A 26,519-nucleotide genomic window follows, 5' to 3' on the forward strand; every position below is an offset into this window, starting at 1 on the left:
TTCCAACTATCATACAGACCCGGTTCTAAGAATACAAAACCCGTCGCCCTATCCAGGCAATACGCCTCGGATCGGGAGACTGAACCTGCTACGATTCTTCCCCCAAGCTGTGTCATAGGTGGAGTCACGTGGGAGATACGTGACCAGGTCCTGGAGGCGCTCAAGACAGACCCCGGACCTGATCATGGCCCTCCGGGAAGATTGTATGTACCCCAACCACTCAGAAGCAAGGTTATCCACTGGGCGCGTACAGGCAGGTTCTCCCTTCATCCGGGGGTGGGAAGAACGGTGGCCCTCATTAGGAGGTCGTTTTGGTGGCCATCCATGTACAAAGATGCCAAAGACTATGTTTCTGGTTGCCACACTTGTTCTCAGCAAAAGGGGGACCATCGCCCCCCGGCAGGGCTTTTGCAACTGCTGCCCATTCCCTCACGTCCCTGGTCCCACATCGACCTGGACTTCATTTGTGGTCTCCCCAATTCACATGGTTTCACGGTCATTCTCACAATTGTTGATCGGTTCTCCAAGGCATGTCACCTTGTCCCTCTTAAATCTCTCCCTTCCTCTGCAGACACAGCGCAGCTCCTGGTTAAACATGTCTTCCGCCTCCATGGGATTCCTGAGGAGATCCTGTCAGATCGTGGTCCACAGTTTGTGTCCCGTGTTTGGAAGGAGTTCGCGGAGGCCCTTGGAGCTCAGGTGGTGCTAACCTCAGGACACCACCCTCAAACAAATTGTCAATGCGAGCGCATGAACCAGGAGCTCGGTGCCATGCTGTGCTGTGTCTGCTCTACACATCCTTCCTCCTGGAGCACTCATCTCCCTTGGGTCGAGTAGGCACACAACAGTCACGTTTCCACTGCTACAGGTCAGTCACCCTTTGAGTCCTCCCTGGGCTACCAACCCTCACTTTTTCCCCAGCATTCCCCGGTGTCACCCTCCGTTCCCCACTTCCTCCGTGGGGTCCGTAGAGCCTGGATCTCCACCAGAGCGGCTCTTGACCGCACGGCCAGGCGGAACAAGCAGTTGGCGGATCGCCGCCGGCACCCGTCTACTCGCCTGGACAGAGGATGTGAATGTCCTCCAAGGACATTCCCCTCAAGGCCTCAGCCTGCAAGTTGTCCCCACGGTTCATTGGTCCGTTTAAGATCCTCGACGTCCCCTCAGCCTCCACTGTTCGTCTGGACCTTCCCTCTACCCTCCGTGTTCACCCTGTGTTCCATGTGTCACTCGTGAAGCCTGCTGTCTCCAGTCCCCTCTGTCCTTCTTCTCCTCCTCCTCCTCCGGCTCGCCTCTACAAGGGGGCCTTGTTTACTCTGTACGCAGGATCCTGGCCTCTCGTCGTCGGGGGCGTGGTGTCCAGTACCTCATTGACTGGGAGGGGTACGGTCCGGAGGAACGTTCTTGGGTGCCTGGTTCCTTCATTGAGGATCCTTCTCTCATCTGGGACTTTGAGGCTATGTCTGCCAGGACGCCAGGGGGGCGTCCGTTGAGGGGGGGTACTGTCATGAGCTGGGGTGAGTACTCGGTACATCATCTAATAATCTCTGAGTTTTTACCTGCAGGAGAGGGAGCGCAGCTGATCCGCATCAGACTGATCAGCGGGGCGGCTTTAAAAGGAGCTCCGTGCTACAGACAGAAGTCTACTCAGCAGCATCCAGCATGAAAATGAATCGTGCATGCGGGAAAACCCCCGCTGGCTCATTCTTCTTGCAGATCGGAAGCGGTAGGCATAATTTCAGCAGGCTAATCAGTCCGTAATGTTGCCTCGGTCCCTGTCTGACCTCTGGGGAGAAGGTCTGAGAAAAGAGTCGCTTCGGCACCGAACCGAATTCCGGTGCCGTTCGTTACCTTTTGGGACCATGCCGACGCGAATGTGAAAGTGCCCTTCGACCCACTCCCATGTATTTTAGATCTGATTTTTATGGTTATATGTTAAGAAGCCACCAATATTTTTCCAACAACTGGGCATCATTTCATTCATTTTCAACAACATTTTGATGGATGTTTCCAGAGATTAATGATAAAAAAACAATATATTATTCCTTTAAGCTGTTGAACATAATAGATTTGCTGATTGCAGGTTCGAAACTTGGCTGCGGCCTTTCTGCGTGGAGTTGCGTGTTCTCCCCATGCATGCATGGGTTTCCTCCGGGTACTCCGGTTTCCCCCAGAGATCACAACATGCCCTATAGGTTATAAATTGTAAGTCGCTTTGGATAAAAGCGTCTGCTAAATAAACATAAACATAAACACACACCTCTTTTCATTTCCATTCATTTTAGTGACTCTACTATGCCTAACTCATACGCTAACCCTAACTAATGGAGTTTGACTCGTAACCCTAACTTAAACTAATCTAAACTAAAGGTTAACTACCACCTTACCTCTGAAACACGTTTTAGGATAGTCAGCATTGTGTGGACCAGCAAAATGTCCCCACAATGTAAATTTCCACGTTACAGTTAATGTGTCCACTTAAGCATATAAAGACAAGTACACAAACGCGTGCGCGCGCGCACACACACACACACACACACACACACACACACACACACACACACACACACACACTAACCACGGACTCAAATGTTAATGTAAGAAAAAGCTCTGAGGTTAAAATCCATCGAGCTGACGTGATTCAGGCTGAATAAAAACTTACAGGTAGATGAACGCAGACTCCTGCTGACAAGCAAAACACCGGTCTGTCGTCTCCATGGCAGCGAGTTAGAGGGACAGCCAATCACACGTTAGCCTGACATGGCAGAGCCAATCAGTGAGCTTGTGGGCAGGTCTAAGGGAAAATAGGCTTCAGCTAGAGGAGGCTGCCTCCGCATGGTCCTAGTGCCTCTACCGTATCCAAGTATTACAGTTTTGAACGGTAAAATCTGATGGAAGACCGGAAAAAGGGCGCTTTGGGCACTTCAGACACGTGCCTGCTTGTGAGCTTATCTTGAGAGATGCTATATACAAATATTTTTTCTTCTGCCTAGTGGTATGCAAGCACATTACAGCGGTACTTGGAAACAGTTCATATTTCACTTCCCAGATGATGGCTATCAGTGATTCGACAGCATTTGCTGAACCTTACTTAAAAATCAAAACTAAACTAAAACATTGGACTGTGATCTGTATTGCTTAATTCATTCACAAATGAATAAACCCACAGCTTTTATTAGTGATAATGGCAAAAAAATGCCTAAATCACAACTACATGAAAAAAATCAGAACCGGACAACCGCACGATGCAGCGCTACTGAGAGAGTGCGTGAAGCCTTGTTCACACAGAATACAGAACGCATACAGAAGGGTTAAGTGTCTGTGATTAATTGTCCACCAGCAGTGATTAGTTGTGTCATCAGAAATAAAGGGAACGTGGTTAATTTTCATACTGAGCTGTTTCTTGGAGTGCTATGACTCAATTATGGCAAAGTTTGAGTTAAAAAAGATAACCGGTTTATTACAATCTAGTCCATGTTAATACAAGCATCGGTACACTGGTGGAGAACCATGCAGCCCAAAAGTGGTTCTGTCTTTCCGGCATCTGTCCACTGCTTATACCTCTGCAACAGCATCTCTAAAAACTCTGGTACAGGCACATTCCTAAGCCTGCTTAGAATAGCAAAATGCTATTGTAGGAGAATGGAGTCTCCACAGAGCCGCCTTGTAATTTATGACTTCTTGACAACAGTCCCAGCTGTCTCTCCACAGCCTTTAAGGTGGGATTTCTTCTGAGGGGCTCCAAATGAATAAAGACACATTATTTTTAAACTGCAGTTATTACAACATTGTATGCTATTATTTTATATACAGATAAATTGTTTAAAGCAGACGCCACCGGTATCTAACAGCTTTAAATTGCAGTGGGTTATGTACTACAACCATCATGTGCCTGTTGTCTTGTCTGTTTCTTAAATACAGGAGGGTATAACAGTTTTTCTTAATCTTTAAGTAATAATTTTTTGTATTCAGAATTCATGAATGAACTTCTCAAATGTTTGGTTAAGGTCTGAGTTTAAAAAACAAAGGAGATTTGAAATTAAAATCAAAAGAAGAGGTAGCTCAAGGGCCGAGTACGGACTTCATAAACAATAGTTGAGCAGAGGTACAAGACTAATATTAAGGTTGTAAAAAAACTAAATAGTACATTTGGAAGTACTGTTGTTAAATAAATCCCTCGAGCCTTGTGTGGATGATGCTCGTATGTCTCTTTAAATTTGTCTTTCGGCTAAATCTTTGTCCGCACAGCTTACAGGCAAAGGCTTCTCTCCTGTGTGGACTCTCGTGTGTCTGTTTAAACTATCTTGACGGCTAAATCTTTTCCCACAGAGCTCACAGGCAAAAGGCTTCTCTCCTGTGTGGACTTTCATGTGATCATTTAAATGTGACTTTTGGGTACATCTGAGTCCACAGAGCTCACAGGCAAAAGGCTTCTCTCCTGTGTGGACTCTCATGTGTGTGTTTAAATTATGTTTACGGCTAAATCTTTTCCCACAGAGCTCACATGCAAAAGGCTTCTCTCCTGTGTGGACTTTAATGTGATCATTTAAAAGTGACTTTGTGGTACATCTGTATCCACAGAGCTCACAGGCAAAAGGCTTATCTCCTGTGTGGACTCTAATGTGTGTGTTTAAACTTGCCTTTTGGGTACATCTGTATTCACAAAGCTCACAGGCAAAAGGCTTATCTCCTGTGTGGACTCTCATGTGATCATTTAAATGTGCCTTTTGAGTACATCTGTATCCACAGAGCTCACATGCAAAAGGCTTCTTTCCTGTGTGGACTCTCATGTGTGTGTTTAAATGATGTTTATGGCAAAATCTTTTCCCACAGAGCTCACAGGCAAAAGGCTTATCCCCGGTGTGGCCTTTCATATGACGGGTTAATTTGGACTTTTGGCTAAATCTTTTCCCACAGTCATCACAACTAAATGATTTTGGTTCTTTCTGGACTTTTCTACATGAGCCTCCATGTTGCTTCTCTTTCACACATTTTGTATTAACCGAACACTCGGAAGACTTTACTGCTAAATGACTTGTCACTCTCACATGTTCCTGAAGAGACCACTTGTCGAGGAACCGTATACCACACACAGGGCAGCTAAATGATTTGTTGACTGTCTTAATATCTGACTCCGAAGACTTGTTCTCATTACAGCCATGGTCTCTGTTTCCAGTTTCAGGCCCAGAGTCTGAACGCTCAGAGTCTAGATTCACGTCATCTTCATCTTCTCCACTAACTTCAATCTCTGAAGAATCGGATGTCTTTTCATTAGGGTCCAGATCTAGGTTCTTGCTAGTTTCTGCTCCTCCACCAACTTTTGCTGTCATCTGCCCAGCCAAGCTGCTGGTTGGGACACCTCCGTCTTTCATTTGATGGTTGTGGAAATGTAAGAGCAGAGGTTTCTCATCCGTCTCTTCTCTCTTCCTTGAAACTGCAGTGAACAAAGCAGAAATATATAAAAGAAAAATATTCAGTAAAAGGACAAGACAAAAGACCTAGGTGTGTTTTTGCAATCAGTAATATACATAACCAATGTTGGTAAACACATTACTATTTATGGTAATGCATTACTTTAATAAATAACTATGAATCTAAAGAGTTGCTTTTAAGTCCAGACATCACTATGCGATTGGTAGAAGGAAAAAAAATGCTATCTGCAAATTCTGATTAGCGCCTCTCAGAGCCGGTCAAACCAGCCGTCCGTCGCTGCTACTGTGGAGCCTAGAGATACCCTGACAGCAGCATTGTGTCGGCCCCTCCCTTCCTTTCCCTAACACTGTAGACGTGCAGCTGCAAAAATGTTAACAAATATATCTGCCGAATCTTTACTCCGTGAGAGTGCTGTAAAGTTTGTATCCTACAACAAAATCACGGCGCGGAGGAAGCTCGTTAAAATGCGTCAAAACAGTAAAAGTAATATGTTTTTTAAGAAGAAACTGTGGGTGGAAAGAGGTGAGATTGTAAGGCTCGCTGCAGAAATAAAAACACAGAGCATCAACACTCGTCTGTAACCCATAAAATAATAATGAGCATCATGCTGCTAGATCAGCAGCTTGTGATGACAGTTAGTTCTGCTCACTAGGTCAGCTGACCTTAATCCACAAGATGGGACATATGGCACTAGAATTCCAGAAACAGAGTTAGGAGCAAGGCCATTTAAACATTTGTAGGCCAGAACCAAAATCTTAAATTCAACACAGAACTGAACTGGGGTCCAAGGCAGAGAGGCAAACACTGGAATGATATGATCAAATCGACCAGTGCCAGTCTAAAGACGGGCTGCAGCATTTTGAACTAGCTGCAGCCTAGCAATACATCCATGATCAACACCAAGGTAAAGACAATTGTAGTAGTCTAAACAAAATGCATTAAATGCATGAATAAGCTTCTCTAAACGATTCCTCATCAAAAAGACTTAAAAAGATTCTTTAGGTGAAAAAAATATACTTGAACCACATTATTGACTTGAACGTCAAATTTAAGCTGAGAATCATTCTTAACACCCAAATTAGACACAACATCCTTTGCATCATATGAGACTGAGTAACTACAGGAGCACCACTTGGTGCAAACATAATAAACTCAGTCTTAGACTAATTAATCTGGAGAAAATTACAACCCATCCACAATTATTAACCTCACGAAGACAACTCAGAGCTAAATCCTTAGCTTTAACAGGAGCATAGACCTGACAGTCATCAGCATAAACATGAAAGTCAAGCTCATATTTCTAAAGATGGCCCCAAGAGGGAGCAAATATAAATTGAAATGCAGAGGACCAAGTACAGAGCCCTGTGGGACCCCATATTTCAGGGAAGCATCACTTGAGCAGAAGCTACCAATCTTAACAGTCACAACGGGGCAGAAGTAGCTCAGGTGGTACAGCGGGTTGCCTCATGATCGGAAGGTCATGGGTGCGATCCCAGCTCCCGCCAGGGGTATCCTGCTGTTGTGTCCTTGGGCAAGACACTTCACCCAACTTGCCTGTGTTAGTGGTGGTAAGAGGGGCCAACGGCACCAAATGGCAGCCTCGCCTCTGTCAGACCGCCCCAGGGCGGCTGTGGCTACAAAGTAGCTTACCATCACTAGCAGTGTGTGAATGTGAGAGTGTGTGAAAGCGTCTTTGGGGGTCTTGAAAAGCGCTATATAAGTTCAATGCATTATTATACCTGTCAGACAGGTATAAACTCATCCAGAAGAGCGCTGAACCAGAGACCAGAAAAATTCTCCAGTCGATTGAGAAGTATAACATGATCAAGAGTATCAAAAGCAGCGGTCAGATCTAAGAGTAATAAAAAGACTGTCACCCACATCAGTATATTGGTAAATGTCATTGAACACTCTCACAAGTGCAGTTTCAGTACTATGCTTTGCTCTAAAAGCTGATTGAAAAACTTCTTAAATTTGTTATTATCTAAATGGTCTGACAATAGCTTAAAAACAACTTTCTCAAGAACTTTAGAAAGAAATAGCAGCGTAGAAATAGTTCGATGATTGGATAATACCGAGACTTCAAGACCGGGTTTCTTAAGAAGGGGTTTGATTACAGCTCTTTTCAGACTCTTTGGAACTTCCCCACACTGCAGACTAGAGTTGATTACATTATGAACCATATTTGAAATAACTGGCCAAACATTTTTAACAATAGAGGATGGAATGATGTCGAGTGCAGAGCTGGATGGTTTCATGCTTCCAACAATTTCATCCAACATATCTGGGGATACGGAGTAGTGTTGTCAAAAAAATCGATACCTAGATATAAATCGATACAAAAAGTGGTATCTAAATTAGATATTCTATCCCTGTGGTATTGATATTATGGACTATTATACACAGCCTTCTTCAAGTACACCGACACACACGACAGCCAGATGCCGTAAAGCAGCCTCCGCCTCCCAGACAAACAGAAGACGCTGCATGGTTACATTGCAATTTCCCACGCGAGTTGTCTCTGATCCAAGTTTTGTCTGCCAAATAAATAAACAAAAACATAAACAGCGAATTTGGGAGGCGCTTCACAGCCCAACTTAATTAGCATACCAAGTCCGACACGTAGTTGTATATTCACGCTTATATGCTTAAAGGAAAACTCCCGTTTATTGCAACCCGGACTTAATTTCTAGCATGCAGTACGTTTGTTTACTCACGCTGACAACTTTGGTGCTACTTGGATTCCCCGGGGTATTTAGATCCATCAGCGGATCGCCATCAGTGTATATCCATATAACGGGTGCGGACGGGCACCCATGGTGCAGCCTCGAAATAAACAGCTGGAGTTAGCAGGTCAGATCCACAGTGTGTAAAGTCCACTCATGGAGGGAACAGGAAGGGAAACCACTGAAGAACCAGGATAAACAGACCCGAGGAAACATGGACGGAGACACAGCGCTGCCCCGTGGCCAGGCGGGAATGTGGAAACGGACCTGTGGCTATTCCAAACACAGGCGCCATCTTGTTAGCGGCCAGAAGCAGAGTATGGGTGGGATGAGGCTGGCCCATACTCTGGAACAGCAGCTGCTATGTGTGGACTCTCATGTGATTTGTTTATTTACATTTGTAGTAAAACGTTCTCCACAGTCATCATGACTACAGTGGGGCAAAAAAGTATTTAGTCAACCACCGATTGTGCAAGTTCTCCCACTTAAAATGATGACAGAGGTCAGTAATTTACATCATAGGTACACTTCAACTGTGAGAGACAGAATGTGAAAAAAAATCCATGAATTCACATGGCAGGATTTTTAAAGAATTTATTTGTAAATCAGGGTGGAAAATAAGTATTTGGTCACTTCAAACAAGGAAAATCTCTGGCTCTCACAGACCTGTAACATCTTCTTTAAAATGCTTTTCTGTCCTCCACTCATTACCTGAATTAATGGCACCTGTTTGGACGCATTATCTGTATAAAAGACACCTGTCCACAGCCTCAAACAGTCAGACTCCAAACTCCACTATGGCCAAGACCAAAGAGCTTTCGAAGGACACCAGGAAAAGAATTGTAGACCTGCACCAGACTGGGAAGAGTGAATCTACAATAGGCAAGCAGCTTGGTGTGAAAAAATCAACTGAGGGAGCAATTATCAGAAAATGGAAGACATACAAGACCACTGATAATCTCCCTCGATCTGGGGCTCCACGCAAGATCTCATCCCGTGGGGTCAAAATGATCATGAGAACGGTGAGCAAGAATCCCAGAACCACACAGGGGGACCTGGTGAGTGACCTGCAGAGAGCTGGGACCACAGTAACAAAGGTCACCATCAGTAACACACTACAATGGCAGGGAATCAAATCCTGCAGTGCCAGACGTGTTCCGCTGCTGAAGCCAGTGCATGTCCAGGCCCGTCTGAAGTTTGCCAGAGAGCACATGGATGATACAGCAGAGGATTGAGAGAATGCCATGTGGTCAGATGAAACCAAAGTAGAACTTTTTGGTATAAACTCAACTCATCGTGTTTGGAGGGAGAAGAATACTGAGGCCCTGTCCACAAGAAGCCGGGGATCTGCCAAAACGTAGATATTTTTCTACGTTTTGGCCTGTCATCCACACGAAAACGGAGTTTTTTCACACGAAAACGGATCTTTTTAAAAACTCCGGCCAAAGTGAAGATCTGCGTTTTCTCCGTTTTGGGTGTCTGCGTGTGGACGGACAAAACCGGAGTTTTAAGGTCTGCAACGTCACTTTCCGCGACAAAAAATGCTGACATCACGTGCGCGACCTGTGTTTACACTAGCCGGCATCATGGAAGCCCTCAGAGCTGCGCTCTGTCACTACCCGATCCATCAATTGTCCAAGCGCTTTCTGCTTGTTTGTTTTTGCAAGCGGAATTACTGCTCCTTGCGGAAGACCACAGACGAAGGACGAGGTTAAGAACGGGGGAAGTACTGCCGCCTACAGGTCTGGCATGTCCTTAACAACGTATTTATCCGGGTACGTGTGGACAGAGTTTGTTTTTAAAACGCGGTGGTGTGGATGCAAGTTTTTGGAGGGGCGGATATTCATTTTTAAAAAACCCCGGCTACGTGTGGACTAGGCCTAAGTTGCATCCCAAGAACACCATACCTACTGTGAAGCATGGGGGTGGGAACATCATGCTTTGGGGCTGTTTTTCTGCTAAGGGGACAGGACGACTGATCTGTGTTAAGGACAGAATGAATGGGGCCATGTATCGTGAGATTCTGAGCCAAAACCTCCTTCCATCAGTGAGAGCTTTGAAGATGAAACATGGCTGGGTCTTCCAACACGACGATGATTCCAAACACACCGCCCGGGCAACAAAGGAGTGGCTCTGTAAGAAGCATCTGAAAGTCCTGGAGTGGCCTAGCCAGTCTCCAGACCTCAACCCCATAGAAAATCCGTGGAGGGAGTTGAAAGTCCGTGTTGCTCGGCGACAGCCCCAAAACATCACTGCTCTCGAGAAGATCTGCATGGAGGAATGGGCCAAAATACCAGCTACTGTGTGTGCAAACCTGGTAAAGACCTATAGTAATCGTTTGACCTCTGTTATTGCCAACAAAGGTTATGTTACAAAGTATTGAGTTGAATTTTTGACCAAATACTTTTTTTCCGCCCTGATTTACAAATAAATTCTTTAAAAATCCTGCCATGTGAATTCATGGATTTTTTTCACATTCTGTCTCTCACAGTTGAAGTGTACCTATGATGTAAATTACTGACCTCTGTCATCATTTTAAGTGGGAGAACTTGCACAATCGGTGGCGGACTAAATACTTTTTTGCCCCACTGTAAATGATTTAGGTTTCTTCTGGACTTTCCTGCACGAGTCTACATGTTGCTTCACTCTAACACATTTCTTATGAACCAAACAGCCTGAAGACCTTATTGCTGGATGACTTGTCTCCCTCACATGTCTCTGGAGAGACCACTTGTGAAGAACTTGTTGACAGACTTACCATCTGACTCAGAAGACCTGCTCTCATTCCAGTCATCATCTTCATCTCCAGTTTCAGACCCAGAGTCTGACAGCTCAGAGTCCAGATTCACACCATCATCATCATCATCATCTTCTTCATCATCTCCACTAACTTCAGTCTCTGAAGAAACAGATGTTTGTTCATGAGGGTTCAGATCTGGGTTCCTGCTAGTTCCTGCTCCTCCACCAGTTTCTGCTGCCATCTGGTCAGCTGAGCTGCTGGTTGGAACATCTCTGTCTTCTGTTTGCTGCTGATGAAGCTGTGAGACCAGAGGTTTCTCTTCATCATCCTCACTCTTTATAGAAACAGCAGTAACAGGAAACCCGACAGCTTCAGTCTCCTCCTTCAAACAGAGATGCTCTCCCTCCAGACTGGTCCAGAGCTCCTCCTGTTCCTCCTTTATGTGGAGGTGTTCTGGGTCCTGCTGGTCCACACCAGCACTCTGTTCTTCAGGAGCTTCTTCTTTAACCAGCACCAGCTGTGGAACATCTGTAGGAAACACAGACACATGATGTTACACCATGAGTGATACTGGCTACATGATGTGGGAAAAAGGAACAAGAACATGAACTTCATTTAGATAAAAACAGATTTCTACTTTAGGAACAATAAAAACTTCCATCACAATCAGCGTGTTTGTTTCTGACCAGAACTTCTAAGCCTCCTACTCACAACCCAAGCTTTAGATCTGAAGCTTATGTGAGGAGAAACGTCTCCAAGATCAAATCAGCAACTATTCAGTCAAAAGGAAAATGAATAAACACTTAGATGTAGCTGCTGTCAGTAACAATCTTTCACTTTTAAGCTCTCAGCAGGCTAGAGCACTACAAAGCAAAGGAATCTTACTAATTAGCATTTTGGGAGATTTATTGTTGTTATTATTATTATTAGTAGTAGTAGTGGGTTACTTAGTGACTGAGCAGTGGGCGGAGCCTGTTGTTTTCTACTCATTGTATTATTTTTCAGCGTTTTATTGTGATTCCTTTCGTGACCTCGGTCTGGGACACGTGCTGTATGAATAAACTTGGTTCTTCTTCCACCACAGAGAAAGGCTGCTCTTCCAGCATCATGAACTTCCTTATGGTCCGGTTATTAGCTGAGCCTTCTGACGCTCATACAGACGGGTGTTGGTGAGCGTAGCTGCGTCTGACTGGGAGGTGTTTATCTCTGCAGCGATCCCTGGAAACTCACCTCACTCCACCCAGACTTTGTTCTTTTTTCGTATTAAACCAGCTGTAAACAGCTTCCCCAGGAGCTGAAGCTCCATGTGCTTGGCTTAGTCGCAGTCACCGGACACTTTTTCAAACTTTTCTCCACTAACCTCCTCTTTTCCACCTTGCTCCTGTCTGCAATCCTCTTCAGTAGTGTCCCTGCTACCATCTCCTATGATCGCCAGACTCTTTTATCCTTCCATTCGTTCACGATCGCCCAAGATGCACCGAGGACATACCATCCTCTTTGTTTACCTGAGTGGCGCACTGGCCAAACGACGGTCCCGAGCTGCGCGCCTCCAGCGATGTTTGTCCGGTCCCGGGAAAACGTCGGAGGAAAAGAGGTAAACGAGCAGGAATCCAGGTGAGAATAAGACTTCTCAAAAAGCGTGGTTTATCTGGTAAACATTGCAGTGATCTTCTAGCTTCTCTTCCTTTGTTTGGCGACCTGAGCGCCACTTCCGCATTCCCGCCAGGCCGCGTTGCAACGCGGTTCATCGGTCCAAGTTTTTTAAGGTTGGTTTATCCTCATTCCTCAGTGGTTTCTCCTCCTGTTCCCTCCATAAGTGGTTTTTATAAACACCGTGGATCTAACCCTCCTAATTTACGTCCACTAACTCCAGCTGTTTCTGTAGTTTCTGATTCCTCCACCTCACTCAGCATGGCTCTATTAAATACCCGCTCTGTTAACAATAAGTCCTTCCTGCTCAATGATCTAATTCTCTCTAAAAACCTGGATTTTCTGTTTCTGACTGAAGTTTGGCAGCAAACATCTGATTATTCTGGTCTGATTGAACTCTGCCCGAGTGGTTATTCTTTTCTTAGCCAGCCCCGGGGTTCTGGTCATGGTGGAGGCCTAGCTGTTGTTTTCAGAGACCATCTTCCATGTAGCTCTACAGCCTCTGGTCACTTTGCTTCCTTCGAACTGCAGCTGATTAAAGTTGGGCGTAAGGACCTGTTCTACTGTGCTGTGGTCTATCGTCCACCTGGTCCAAACAGTTCTTTCCTTCAGGAGTTTAGTGACTTTCTATCCTCCACTGTGAAGCTGTCCAGACTGGTGATTGTTGGTGACTTTAATATCCACGTTGATGATCCCTCTGATCACTTTGCCATTAATTTCTCCAGCCTTATGGACTCCTTCAGCTTTACCCAGCATGTTTCTGGCACCACACACACCAGGGGGCACACTCTACACCTTGTTTTTACCCTGAGTCTAAATGCTGACAGCGTTTGTCCTGAGGATGTTTATATTTCAGATCACCATTGCATTTTCTTTAACTTGTCAGTTTCTGCGTCCCCACCTCCTGCTCGCCTTATGGTTAGTTCTCGTTTTCTTAATCAGGGTTCCCACTCTTTTCTTGAAATTATTTTCCAGGACTTTTCCAGGACATTTTCAAGACTTTTTCAGTGTACAAGTCAAGTTATCATAACTATGGTTTGCCGATATCTAGGGATGGGTACCTTTGACATTTGAATCGATCCGGTACTAATTCCCGGTACCTACGAGTCGATACCGGTACTTAACGGTACCAATTTTCGATACTTTTGAGTGTTTATTATTTTAATTCTCTTTTATAATTAAATAGATATTTTTCTCAATATATAACCATATTTGATAAATATCACGATAAATAACATACAAGTTTGTATTTTAACATCGTCCTTGTAGTTTTATAAGCTGATAATTAAACTGAAGCAAACATCTTTACTGTGAACTAAATTTACTGTGTATCTTCATTCCTTTTGCCGTCCTTTTTCATTTGATTTTTCCTACTGGGAAGTTAGAATTTCCGAGGAGAATGCGAACGCACCATTAGCTGATAACAATGGTGGCAATGGAAGCTAACATATCAAGCTAACGTTATCTTTAACAGTTTATTTAGCTGCTGGAGCAGATTAAAACGATGATGCCTCAAACTTAGATAATGGTCACTGGTTTTACCTTCACCCAATCACCCGTCGCATTTAGTAAAGTAAAGCCAAACTTTAGAGCGCGTTCATGTTCTTCTAGTCGGAAATTCGGAGTTCCGAGGAGAAAGCGAACGCACCATTAGCGAAACGGAAGCTAACAAATCAAGGTAACGTTATCTTAAACATTTTATTTACCTACTGGAGCAGATTAAGATGAGGATGTCTCACTTAGATCGTTGTCTGTCGCTAGTTTCATCACCCAGTTACCCATCACATTTAGTGAAGTGGACCCAAGCTTTAGCGTGCGTTCTTTCTACCATGCTTGCTCTGTTTACAACGGGCTCGCAGGGACCGGCGACATAACGCTCTTGCGCATGCGCAACTGTCTTGGCAGTACCGAAACGAGGCACCGTTTGAAATGACGTGAATCGGTGTTCGGTCGGTTCTATGGAATTCGGTCGGTACCTTAAAAAGTACCGAATTCGGTACTCATCCCTACCGATATCCCGATATATTTAGAAACATATATGATATTGTACCTACCTATACCGTTATTTTGACAATATAGTTGTGGAAAGATTTTTGTCTTTCACAATCCCACCTGCTTTCCTCTACTTACAATGCAACACAACTGAAACAGAAGTTATTCTCTACTTTAGTTCATACCAGAGATGTGACATTGTGGCATCATCAAGTCATCTCCATGTCATGTTTTTGTTCTGCTCAGCAACTGAACCTGGTTAATTCACTGTGCTGATTGAAATCATCGTCGTCTTCCTCCGCTTATCCGGGTCCAGGTCGCAGGGGCAGCATCCCAACTAGTGAGCTCCAGACCGTCCTCTCCCCGGCCACCTCCACCAGCTCTTCCGGCAGGACCCCAAGGCGTTCCCGGACCAGATTGGAGACGTAACCTCTCCAACGTGTCCTGGGTCGACCCAGGGGCCTCCTGCCGGCAGGACATGCCCGAAACTCCTCCCCAGGGAGGCGTCCAGGAGGCATCCTGACCAGATGCCCAAACCACCTCAACTGACTCCTTTCAATCCGGAGGCGCAGCGGTTCTACTCCGAGTCCCTCCCGAATGTATGAGCTCCTCACCCTATCTCTAAGGCTGAGCCCGGCCACTCTACAGAGGAAACTCATTTCGGCCACTTGTATCCGCAATCTCGTTCTTTCATTTATTACCAAAAGCTCATGACCATAGGTGAGGATTGGGACGTAGATTGACCGGTAAATCGAGAGCCTGGCTTTCTGGCTCAGCTCCCTCTTCACCACGACAGATTGGCTCAACGTCTGCATCACTGCAGAAGCTGAACCAATCCGCCTGTCGATCTCCCGATCCCTCCTACCCTCACTTGTGAACAAAACCCCGAGATACTTAAACTCCTCCACTTGAGGTAGGACCTCTCTCCCGACCTGGAGTTGGCAAGCCACCCTTTTCCGGTTGAGAACCATGGTCTCAGATTTGGAGGTGCTGATCCTCATCCCAGCCGCTTCACACTCGGCCGCGAACCTACCCAGCAAGAGCTGAAGGTCAGAGCTGGATGAAGCTAGGAGGACCACATCATCCGCAAAAAGCAAAGACAAGATTCTCCTGCCACCAAACTCGACACACTCCACACCACGGCTGCGAATAGAAATTCTGTCCATAAAGGTAATGAACAGAACCAGTGACAAAGGGCAGCCTTGGCGGAGTCCAAACCTCACCGGGAACAGATCCAACTTACTACCAGCTATGTGGACCTAACTTACGCTCCTCTGGTAAAGGGACTGAATGGTCCTTAACAGTAAGCCACCCACCCCATACTCCTGGAGCGTCCCCCACAGAGAGCCCCTGGGGACACGGTCATAAGCCTTCTCCAAATCCACAAAACATATGTGGATTGGTTGGGCAAACTCCCATGCCCCCTCCATCACCCTTGCAAGGGTATAGAGCTGGTCCACAGTTCCACGGCCAGGACGAAAACCACATTGCTCCTCCTCAATCTAAGATTCAACTATCGATCGGACCCTCCTCTCCAGTACCTTGGAGTAGACTTTTCCAGGGAGGCTTAGGAGTGTGATCCCCCTATAGTTGGAACACACCCTCAGGTCACCCTTCTAAAAGATGGGGACCACCACCCCAGTCTGCCACTCCACAGGAACTGCCCCTGATGACCACGCAATGTTGCAGAGACTTGTCAACCACGACAGCCCTACAACATCCATAGCCTTGAGACACCCAGGACGAATCTCATCCACCCCTGGGGCTCTGCCGCTGTGTAGTTGTATGACTACCTCAGCAACTTCTGCCCCTGAGATTGGACAGTCCATCTCCAGGTCTCCTGGCTCTGGTTCCTCCTCGGAATGTGCGTAGGAGGGATTGAGGAGCTCCTCAAAGTATTCCTTCCACCGTCCGACTATAGCCCCAGTTGACGTCAGCAGCTCCCCATCCTCACTGTAAACAGTGTGAGCGAGTTGCTGCCTTCCTCTCCTGAGGCGCCGGACAGTTTGCCAGAACCTCTTTGGAGCCGATCGATAGTCTTTCTCCATGGCCTCACCAAACTCCTCCCACGCCCGAGATTTTGCCTTGGCAACTGCCACTGCTGCACCCTGCTTGGATATCCGGAACCTGTCTGCTGTCTCTGGAGACCCACAGACCAGCCACGCCTTGTAGGCCTCCTTCTTCAGCCTGACGGCTCCCTGAACCTCTGGTGTCCACCAGCGGGTACGGGGGTTGCCACCATGACTGGCACCGGCCACCTTGTGACCACAGCTAACAGCAGCCGCCTCAACAATCGCAGAGTGGAACAAGGCCCATTCGGAGTCAATGTCCCCCACTGCTCTCGGGATGCGGTCAAAGCTCTGCCGGAGGTGGGAGTTGAAGACCGTCTTGACAGGTTCTTCTGCCAGGCGTTCCCAGCAGACATTCACTATGCGTATGGGTCTGCCAGGTCTATGTAGCATCTTTCCCTGCCATCTGATCAAACTCACCACCAGGTGGTGATAAGTTGACAGCTCCGCTCCTCTCTTCACTCGGGTGTCCAAAACATATGGCCGTAGGTCAGATGATAAGACTACAAAGTCTATCATCGACCTGCGACCTAGGCTGCCCTGGTACCAAGTGTACCGATGGGCATCCTTATGTTCGAACATGGTGTTCGTTATGGCCAAACTGCGACTTGCACAGAAGTCCAATAATGAAACACCACTCGAGTTCAGATCAGGCGGGCCGTTCCTTCCAATCACACCCCTCCAGGTCATGCTGTCATTGCCCACGTGAGCATTGAAGTCCCCCAGCAGGACAATGGAGTCCCCTGATGGAGCACTATCTAGCACTCGTCCCAGGGACTCCAAAAAGGGTGGGTACTCTGAACTGATATTTAGCCCATAAGCACAAACAACAGTCAGGACCCGTTCCCCGACCCGAAGGCACAGGGAAGCTACCCTCTCATCCCCCGGGGTAAACCCCAACACACAGGCAGAGAGTCTTGGGGCTAGCAAAAAGCCAGTTTTGAACAGTTTTGAATTTGCACCGTCTTCCTGACATCACACTCTCCTGCCTATAAAGGACACAAAGACATATTTTGAAAGATTGTTACTGTTTATATTGACTGTTTATTCAATAAATTAGGCCTGCTTTTCAAACCATAGCTCTTTCATATCTTTCATATTCTATGTATTATACTTACTGTACACACCACATTACACTTTACTGCTTATTTCACATAGTTGGATGTTAAACTGCATTTTGTTGTTCCAGTATTGGTCATTTTAGGTTAGTCCAGTCATCCAGAAACAAGATTCAGGGTAGATGACTAGGCTAATATCTCCCGCTAACACCACAGACATATTGGACCTGAGAATTTTTTTTTTCTACCTCACTGATAAGTACTTGTAGTTGTTTGCTACTTTTTTAGTCTGGACTGTACGTAGCATTACTATGATAAATATATAGTTACCACTTAAAATCATTCTAGTTATTAATTTAACCGTGTTGAATTCAATTTAATTACGTTAACAACTTTGTTCAAACGACCATGCCAGTCTTCAGTTCTCACTGCCTCCTGGCAGCGGTCTGTGTAGCTAGCTAAAAACAGTATGAACAGCTGAGGCTCTGTCCTCTGAGCACATACTTATTATTTTTGATAGAATCAAATTCATGACATTTTTCTCATTCACATTTTTTTGTTTCTGCTGTCGGACGATAGAACTAGTATGAATTACTGAGTGGAGCGCGGGTCCGGTAGACTACCTGCTATCCGTTGCTATCCTGAAGCTCTCGTCAGGTTCGCTCGTCTCAACGCAGAGTGAAAAAAACAAAAGCTCTCCGCTGCTCCTTTGTCACTCAACAGAGAGAAGGAGAAAAACCTCTCACTCTATAAACTGCAATAAAGCAATACTCGTGAACCGAGTCGCTACTTTTGGCCCTTCTTTGGGGAAATAAATCTAGGGGTGAAAAATATGTAAATCTAGCAAAAAAGACAGTTAGAAAAACAGAAGTGGAACTGGAACTGAAGGGGAATATGCAATCTGATTGGTTGGAAGCATCATGTGGGGCACTGTGCCAGCTAGATGCAGAAATGAAAGGAGAAGCGCTGCAGCCCAATATTGCCCAATAATCCGTTTGTTTATCCACAAGGAGGGAAAATTATTTTCCAGGACAACTCAAAAATTTCCAGGACATTTTGCAATTCCCCCCATTTTCCATGTGTTTTCCATGACTGGAAAATTGGACTATCATTTTCCAGGTTTTCCAGATTTTCCAGGACGCGTGGGAACCCTGTTAATGAGAGCACAGCTAGCAATTTTTCTGCTGCTTTTGATCCACCCTGTTCTTCTGATAACGACCCAGATTCCTTAACTTCTCAGTTTAACGAGCACTGACTCTCCATTCTGGACAACATCTGTCCTGTCAGAACCAGATCAGTTCCTGCAGTGAACCCTACTCCCTGGTTTAATGACAGCCTTCGCAGCCTGAAGCGCCAGTGCAGAAAAATTGAGCGTTTGTGGAAGAAAACCCATCTCCACGTCCATCTGCTGCACCTAAAGGATCTTCTGTCATCCTTTAACTCTGCAGTCAGAAATGCGAGGGTTTCCAATTTCTCCAACCTGGTGTCCCAGAGCAAAGGGAACCCCAAGGTGCTGTTTAACACCATCAGCAGCATCGTCTCTCCTGCCTCTGCTACAGCCTCCATCCACTCTTTTGCAGACTGTGAGAACTTTCTGTCTTTCTTTGTGGACAAAGTCAATAAGGTTAGATCTAGCATCTCTCCTTCAGCCTTATCGCTGCCTCTCCTGACTCCAACCAGACCCATCATCCTAGATAGCTTTGCTCCTGTTTCTCTGCCTGAGTTAACCAAACTAGTTAACTCTATGAAGACCTCTGCATGCCCCCTCGACATCTTACCCTCATTTTTGTTTAAAAGTGCTTTTCAGTCCATCGGTCCCAGCGTGCTCTCTATAATTTATGCTTCTCTGGTCTCTGGTCAGGTCCCTGCTTACTTTAAAAATGCTGTAATCCACCCGCTTCTTAAAAAAACGAGTCTTGACCCCTCTCTCCATAGCAGCTTCAGACCCATTTCTAAACTTCTGTTCATCTCCAAGATCTTGGAAAAGGTTGTGGCTAAACAACTCACAGCTGCTCTTGATGAACATAACATCTATGATAGCTTCCAGTCAGGTTTTCGTAGAGCTCATTCTACTGAAACAGCTCTTCTTAGGGTCTCTAATGACCTTCTGACTCACAGTGATGCAGGGGACTGTTCTGTTCTGGTCCTGCTGGACCTGACTGCAGCCTTTGACACTGTTGACCATCACCTGCTACTGGAGAGGCTGAGAGACTGAGTAGGCCTATCAGGATCTGCTCTGGAGTGGTTCTCCTCTTATCTCTCTGAGCGCTCTTTTTCTGTCGCCGTCTCCAAGTTTAGGTCCTCCACCACCTCTCTTACCCATGGTGTCCCACAAGGTTCTGTGCTGGGGCCTCTACTCTTCCTCCTCTATCTGCTTCCTCTTAAGCACATCCTGAGCTCCTTCAAAGGAATCTCCTACCATCTTTATGCAGATGAAATCCAACTGTACATATCCTTTAAGCCCCATGAGATGTCTAAGCTGCAGCTGTTACACACCTGCTTAGACTATCAAAACCTGGATGGCTGGGAGCTTTCTTCTGCTGAATGAAGATAAGACTGAGATCCTCATCTGTGCCCCAGACAAGCTGGTTCCCAAAGTCAGAGACTCTCTTGGTCAGCTTGCTTCTCACACCAAACCTTCTGTCAGGAATCTTGGCGTGACCTTTGACCCAGCTCTCACCCTGGATTCTCATGTCAGTTCTCTTGTTCGCTCTTCCTTCTTCCATCTCAGGAACATTGCTAAGCTGAGTCCCATTCTGTCCCGCTCTGAACTTGAGACAGTTCTCCACACCTTCATCTCCTCACGCTTAGACTACTGTAACTCTCTTTTCACGTGTCTGAGCAGAACCTCCCTGAACCGTCTACAGGTGGTTCAGCACGCCTGTGCTCGGCTTCTGACCAAGTCCTCCAAACACACCCACATCACCCCGCTTCTCCTCCAGCTTCATTGGCTGCCAGTCAACTTCAGGGTTCATTTCAAGATCCTGGTTCTGGTCTATAGGGCCTTACATGGACAAGCACCATCATACATTGGTGATCTTCTTAGTCCCTACACCCCCAGCAGGTCCCTGAGGTCCAGTGATCAAAGCCTACTGGTTGTGCAGCGCACCAGGCTAAAAACCAAAGGTGACAGATCATTTGCTGCTGTGACCCCCAGACTCTGGAACTCTCCCCCCCTGAGCCTGAGAACAGTGGACTCAGTGGTCTCCTTCAAAAAGCAGCTGAAGACTCACTTGTTCAAGCTGGCTTTTGTATGACCTTCTTCACCACTCCCTCTTTATTCTGCTCTCCCCACCTATTCCACCTTCCTCAGGATCCACTGATTTCCCTCTTCCCTATTCCCTCTCTCTTTCTTAACATTTTTTCTTTTAAATCGCAATTGCTTATTCTTGCTCATTTTAAATATATCTTTAAACATTTTCTAAATGCTTTTTTATATTTTTACAATTTTTTTTTATTTTTTGTTTTTGTTTAGCGCCTCGTGATTTTTATCTTGAGAGGCGCTATAGAAATGATATTTTCTTCTTCTTCTTTTTCTGAATATTGTCCCAATCCTAGCTCCATACAGTGGAACGCTGGCAACAAAGCTCTGCCTGATCAACACGATAAATGATAAATGACCCGCACTTGTGTAGCGCCTCTCAGAGTAAGGACTCCATAGCGCTTTACACTACAGTGTATCATTCATCAGGGGTGGACATTAACTTCAAAACCAACCGGCCAGCCGGGCCGGTAACTCTGAATATTTACCGGCCCCGCCAAGAATCTACCGGCCCCGCTGGTCAGCTGCCAAAACGAGTCAAAATAACAACTGAACCGTTTTAAATGTAATAAACTTTTATTTTGTACACATTCACAAACATAAGAACGTATTCAAGTTTGAATTTGTTTGTTCCCTCAACAAAACACGATTTTGTCGTCGCATACTTCCGGCATACAACGCAGTACATCACCAACTCCGCTTTGCTGTATTCGAGCCATTGGCCGTGTTCGAGATGAGCCATTTCTGCGCAGATTAGACTATCAGTGATCGGCGAGCAGTGCATGCCGGTTAGATTTGTGTCCGAATTGACGCCGACTTGCTCTGACGTCATGCATACGTAGGCAACGATAACCTCGTGAGATCAAGGCGGCCGCAGATTTTGGAGCAAGGCGCTGCAGTTGCTCTCCCTCGGCTGCAAAACCTAGAGGATGACGGGAAACGCCTGGCTCTCACCTGATCTAAGATCTGATTGGTTCATATTTTGATCCAAACATCCGGTGGTAGAACATGAAATGTTAGTTGGTCACATGTATTCTGTAAATCATGTTACGTTGATGATAACAACAATATAGGCCATAAAGAGAAATGTGTTTTGTTTTCTTTTGTCACGTTTCTTATGAGCACACTGAAGCTACAGCTGCTAACCTTTACTTATTATTACAGTCAGGTCTCCATATACAATATATGATATTCACAAGCACGTGAGGATGTGTTTCAGCTGCTAACAGGCACCAGGATTAAAATTGAAAATTGAACAAGTGTGAATGCTAACGCGATATCTTCAGCCATCGTCACCCCGAGCTACACATGCAGGGAAATCCAAGAGATTCAACTGGCAGAAACAACTGGTTCACACCATAGGTTCTCTCTCTCTCTCTCTCTCTCTTCTCTCCTCACTCACTCACTCACTCACACACACACACACACACGTAGAGGAGGAAATTGAGGACACCAGGGAAAAACCACAGCTGAGCCGAGGCGCGCCTCGAATGGGGCGCGTCTGATCTGAACTGAGGAGCGGCGAGCAGCGGCCGGACTTCGTAAGCGATTCGCTTCGGGCGCTTCCGCAGCGGGTGTGTCCCCGGCGTAAACGCCGGTGTTGTGTCCGGCTTTCAGCCACTCCCCCTGCTGCTTCCGTCTGCTCTCGTCTGTTTTCCAGGCGAGTCGCTGCTCAACTCGAACACGGCCATTCTCTGCGCCTCCCGTCTTCTTTAAACCGCCAAGAATCATTCCACCTACGCACACGCTTCTCTGCTTCATACCGTTTCGAACTGTCTCACTTCCCCTCACCAGTTTTAAAGCGTTTTGCCGGAGATTTCGTCAAGAAATCCCATCCCTGTGGTGGCGCGATCTTCCTGCGTGCTTGTGTGTTTCTAGCGTGGTTCCACTTCGTCTTTAATAGTGAACTTATAGTTCACGTGACCATAACTAATCGTGCAGTACGTGCACGAATCGTGCAGGTGCAGTACGTGGCTAGAGGCGCGCAGGTTCACGCGCACGAAACGAAAACGGCAGCTTCCTACAGGGCGGGGCCATGATGTAGGCGAAAGCCGGTGTGTAAATGGCAAATAAGGCTTGGGCGCCACCCGGGCGGTAAGTCGTCAAGTACTTACCGCCCGGCGATAAAATTTAGCGCCATTGGCGCTCGGGCGCTTTAACGGTCCACCCCTGATTCATCCATTCACACACATTCACACACTGATGGTGGTGAGCTACGATGTAGCTACAGCTGCCCTGGGGTGGACTGACAGAGGTGCCCCAATATTTAACTCAGTCATTTGTTATTCTCCCAATCAATTACTAACCAAAACCTCATGCTTTATGCAAAACATTAAATTATTTTCAGCATACCGATCTTTACAGAAAACATAAAAACCCTAAAAAGCTGCACATAAAATTTAAAACACGATATTCACTTATCACTTAGAGCAGTGGTTCCCAAACTTTTCAGTCTGACCAACAGATGTTCCTTCGTATTTTTACGTTATTTAGAAATTTTCATTATTTGGAAAGTTTTTATTTATATATAAATATATAAATCTCTTTTTAAATTTTATATTTTACCTTTTTTATGATTATGTGGCACACTTGACTTCCATACAGAACGCATCGGCATCTGCCCCTTTTTACAGCATTTCTTTTACATTGTCGCTACGTCTGTCACGTTAGCGGTGTTTTTACTATAGTTTCTACATCCATCACGTCCCAGAGAAGGTTAAACCAACATCAAACCCAACGTTTGGAGCTTGTAAACTCCACACACCTCTCGTGCAGCACCAGCTGTCTGACGCTGCTGCAGCGTCAATCTTCCCGGCTGGATGAGTGAATTTCTTCATCAGAGTCAAATATTCTGCTTCATAATCAGAGTCAGTCATGACCAGACAAAATGATCAGTCAACAAAGACCAGACCTGCCGGCAATTATACGTTTTATCTAACATTTGCGCTCTTCATGCTGCGCGCATCTCCTCCTCTCCCCGACTGGGAGCCTCTCAGCAGCGTTTATCAAACTCTAAAAACTCCCAAACTTTGCTCAGCCTGAAGGTTCCACATCTCCACCATCTTCTGGTGTAAAGTAGTAACTTCATGAGGGATCATATTTGTAAATGAGACTTGTTAAAGTCAGCAATGAGGCTTTGAAACTTCTAACGAGTAAGTCCCAACACTGACAACAACGTACTGAAACTAGAACCAACATGCATAAACAGATCGGTCCCGCCTACTTACACTGTTGGTCTTTTTTAAATACGCAGTAATCGTTGCTTCATCCTGCATCCTAGCAGCAACCACTTTGGCGCCTCTGGAGTCGTGTTTGTTTACGTCATGCTGCATTCTTTGTAATTGGAAAAAGGAGCTTCAAGCGCTTAATCTCCGATTTTGTTTTCTTTCTGGCCTTAGTTGAGGGAGACGGATCGGGGTCGATCTGAATCTGGGGGGGACAGATCCCCCCGTCCCCCACCCTATCTGCGCACCTGGCTGGCGCTTCAAGCACGCTAATACCTCATCTTGGTGAGTTAACGCCATGTGCTTGCTAAGCTCTGCTAGCAACCTGCTAACCAAAGCTAATTGACTTTGGCCAGCCACATGAGTTCATTTTAATGGATGTTAATGGTAACTCTGCTAAAAGAAGGGAACAAATAATTATTTTTGTTTTATTTTTCCAAATGAATGTGAATATTGTGGATCTTAAACGTCAGTTTTGTTGATTATCATATTGTTATTGTGTAATTTTTGTATTACTCTATGGTTACATGCTAATCATAATCCTTGTTAAGAAAAACTGGTTAAAAACTGGAAAAAAAAAAGATTCAAACTATTAGTTACGTGAGTTAAAAAAGTGTTTCATGTATTGCCAAAAAAACAAATGTACATGCATGTAAATTGTTACTATGGTAATTTGAAGGATGAAGAAAGAAAAGATTGTAAAAGCTATAGCTGTGAGAATAAGAGATGAGAATTTTATTTAGCTGTAAACAATAATTGCATTATTGTTGTGCAGGCTAGGTTTTTATGCTCGGTACGGGACTGAAGTGGATTGGAGTCCTGGATTCTCTCCGGATGGAGATGGCGAGCCTGTGCCCGAACTGAACTGAATCCCGATCAGGAGAACATCATTCTTCTATACTGAGCCAACATTCCAGTGGTAACCACTCAGACCACTGAACCCGAGTTTTACAAGACCGAGGAGACTTTCTTTTGACTAGACTACGACCAAATAGAAGACTGACTTTGAGCTCAACCTGACTAGGTTTACTGATATAGGGGGAAATGCCTAATTGTTTAATTATATGTCTATTGCAGCTGCAGTATTTTTGTTCTATTTTCATATTTCTATATAAAATTACAAATCTGGTGCAACTGTGTTCTTTTGCTCATTCTTTGGATCCAGCTATTCCATTTCCCACTCACTGGTAATTTGTAAGGTAATCCTGTTGGACCTAGAGTCTGGCCTATTTATTATTATTTTTGAATAAGTGGTAACTTAATCTGACGCCAGGGTTACAATAGACTGACAATATATTCATTCATCCACCAGTACCTGTGTCCATGCTGTCCAGGTCCAGGTGGTGAAGAACACACGATGAATCAGTCCCAGCTGATGGATGATCCTGAAGTGGTAGCAGGTTTTCTTTAGCCGTGTTTAGCTAACAGCTGCAATAGAAACAAAGCAGGAGAGCTGATTAAGATGCTGCTTCAGAACAACGCAGGAGATTAAAGATCCAACGCTTTGGTTCTGGCCAAAGGAACAGCAGCAGATCCAGAGGGCAGGAAGTCTAGAGAAAAGCTTTTCTCACCCACAACCTGATTCTGGAGCTCCGATTGTCACGAAGACCGCAGAATATCTTCTCTGGTTCTGGAAAGAACTCCACCAAGTTGTTGAGGAGGAGAAGACAGTTTCCACAGCCTGGTGAGAAGATTTCTGCAGCAGCAGCAGTTAGTCGCTTTAGCTGATCAACTCTCCCAGAGACTGAAGTGAAGACATTTTTACTGCAGAGCCTCAAATATTCTCCTCACACACCAGAACAACAAGCTAGATCTGCTAGCAGCTTCCGGTTTCTGCTTCTTCCGGTGGTCGGTGACCAGCGTAAAGGTGCACTACCGCCACCTGCTGGAGCAGAATAAAAGACACCTGACTCATACATAACTTCCGCTGGTGGTTTTTTTAGACAAAATATTTGATGTAATGTTTTTTGTTCTTCTCTCCAAAAGCCAATAATACCTAGCTGCAGACGCAGCCCCTACAAACCACGCCCCTCCAAAACACTACCCCATGTGCCTGTTCAGCTCCCCTGGTTGTCAGAAAAGGGAACTATCTCAATAATGGCAGCCTTCCCAGCGGGCGGGGAGAGCTGACTGCAGACCGCCACTGTCAGGACGGGAAATGCACGGGATACATTACAAAATAAAACGGCAAACATTGGCCGTGTTCGAGTTGAGCTGCGCCTCGCCTGGAAAACAGACGAGAGCAGACGGAAGCAGCAGGGGGAGCGGCTGATAGTCGGACAGATTTCCCTACATGTGTAGCTCGGGAGTGACGATGGCTGAAGATATCGCGTTAGAGTCGGTTAGAGTTCATACTTGTTTAATT

General features: G+C 45.6%; 1 protein-coding gene across 3 annotated transcripts; it reads right to left on the bottom strand.

Annotated features, from left to right (window-relative positions):
- Positions 1–3,433: 3,433 nt before the first annotated feature.
- Positions 3,434–26,120, bottom strand: LOC139066158 (gastrula zinc finger protein XlCGF57.1-like). 3 transcript variants are annotated; one of them, XM_070548249.1, is made up of 4 exons: positions 25,733–26,120; positions 25,470–25,582; positions 10,918–11,427; positions 3,434–5,434 (listed from the first exon to the last, which is right to left on the bottom strand). In XM_070548249.1, exons 2-4 carry the CDS (start codon positions 25,477–25,479, stop codon positions 4,212–4,214), a joined length of 1,743 nt encoding a protein of 580 aa, XP_070404350.1. In that variant the 5' UTR covers positions 25,480–25,582; positions 25,733–26,120; the 3' UTR covers positions 3,434–4,211. The 3 variants fall into 3 exon arrangements, with proteins under 3 accessions (XP_070404350.1, XP_070404349.1, XP_070404348.1); XM_070548248.1 differs by having other exon boundaries at positions 25,726–26,120; XM_070548247.1 differs by having other exon boundaries at positions 25,470–26,120.
- Between the last annotated feature and the right edge of the window lie 399 nt (positions 26,121–26,519).

This window comes from Nothobranchius furzeri, chromosome 2 (genome assembly GCF_043380555.1).
Source record: "Nothobranchius furzeri strain GRZ-AD chromosome 2, NfurGRZ-RIMD1, whole genome shotgun sequence".
Taxonomy (NCBI): Eukaryota; Metazoa; Chordata; class Actinopteri; order Cyprinodontiformes; family Nothobranchiidae; genus Nothobranchius; species Nothobranchius furzeri.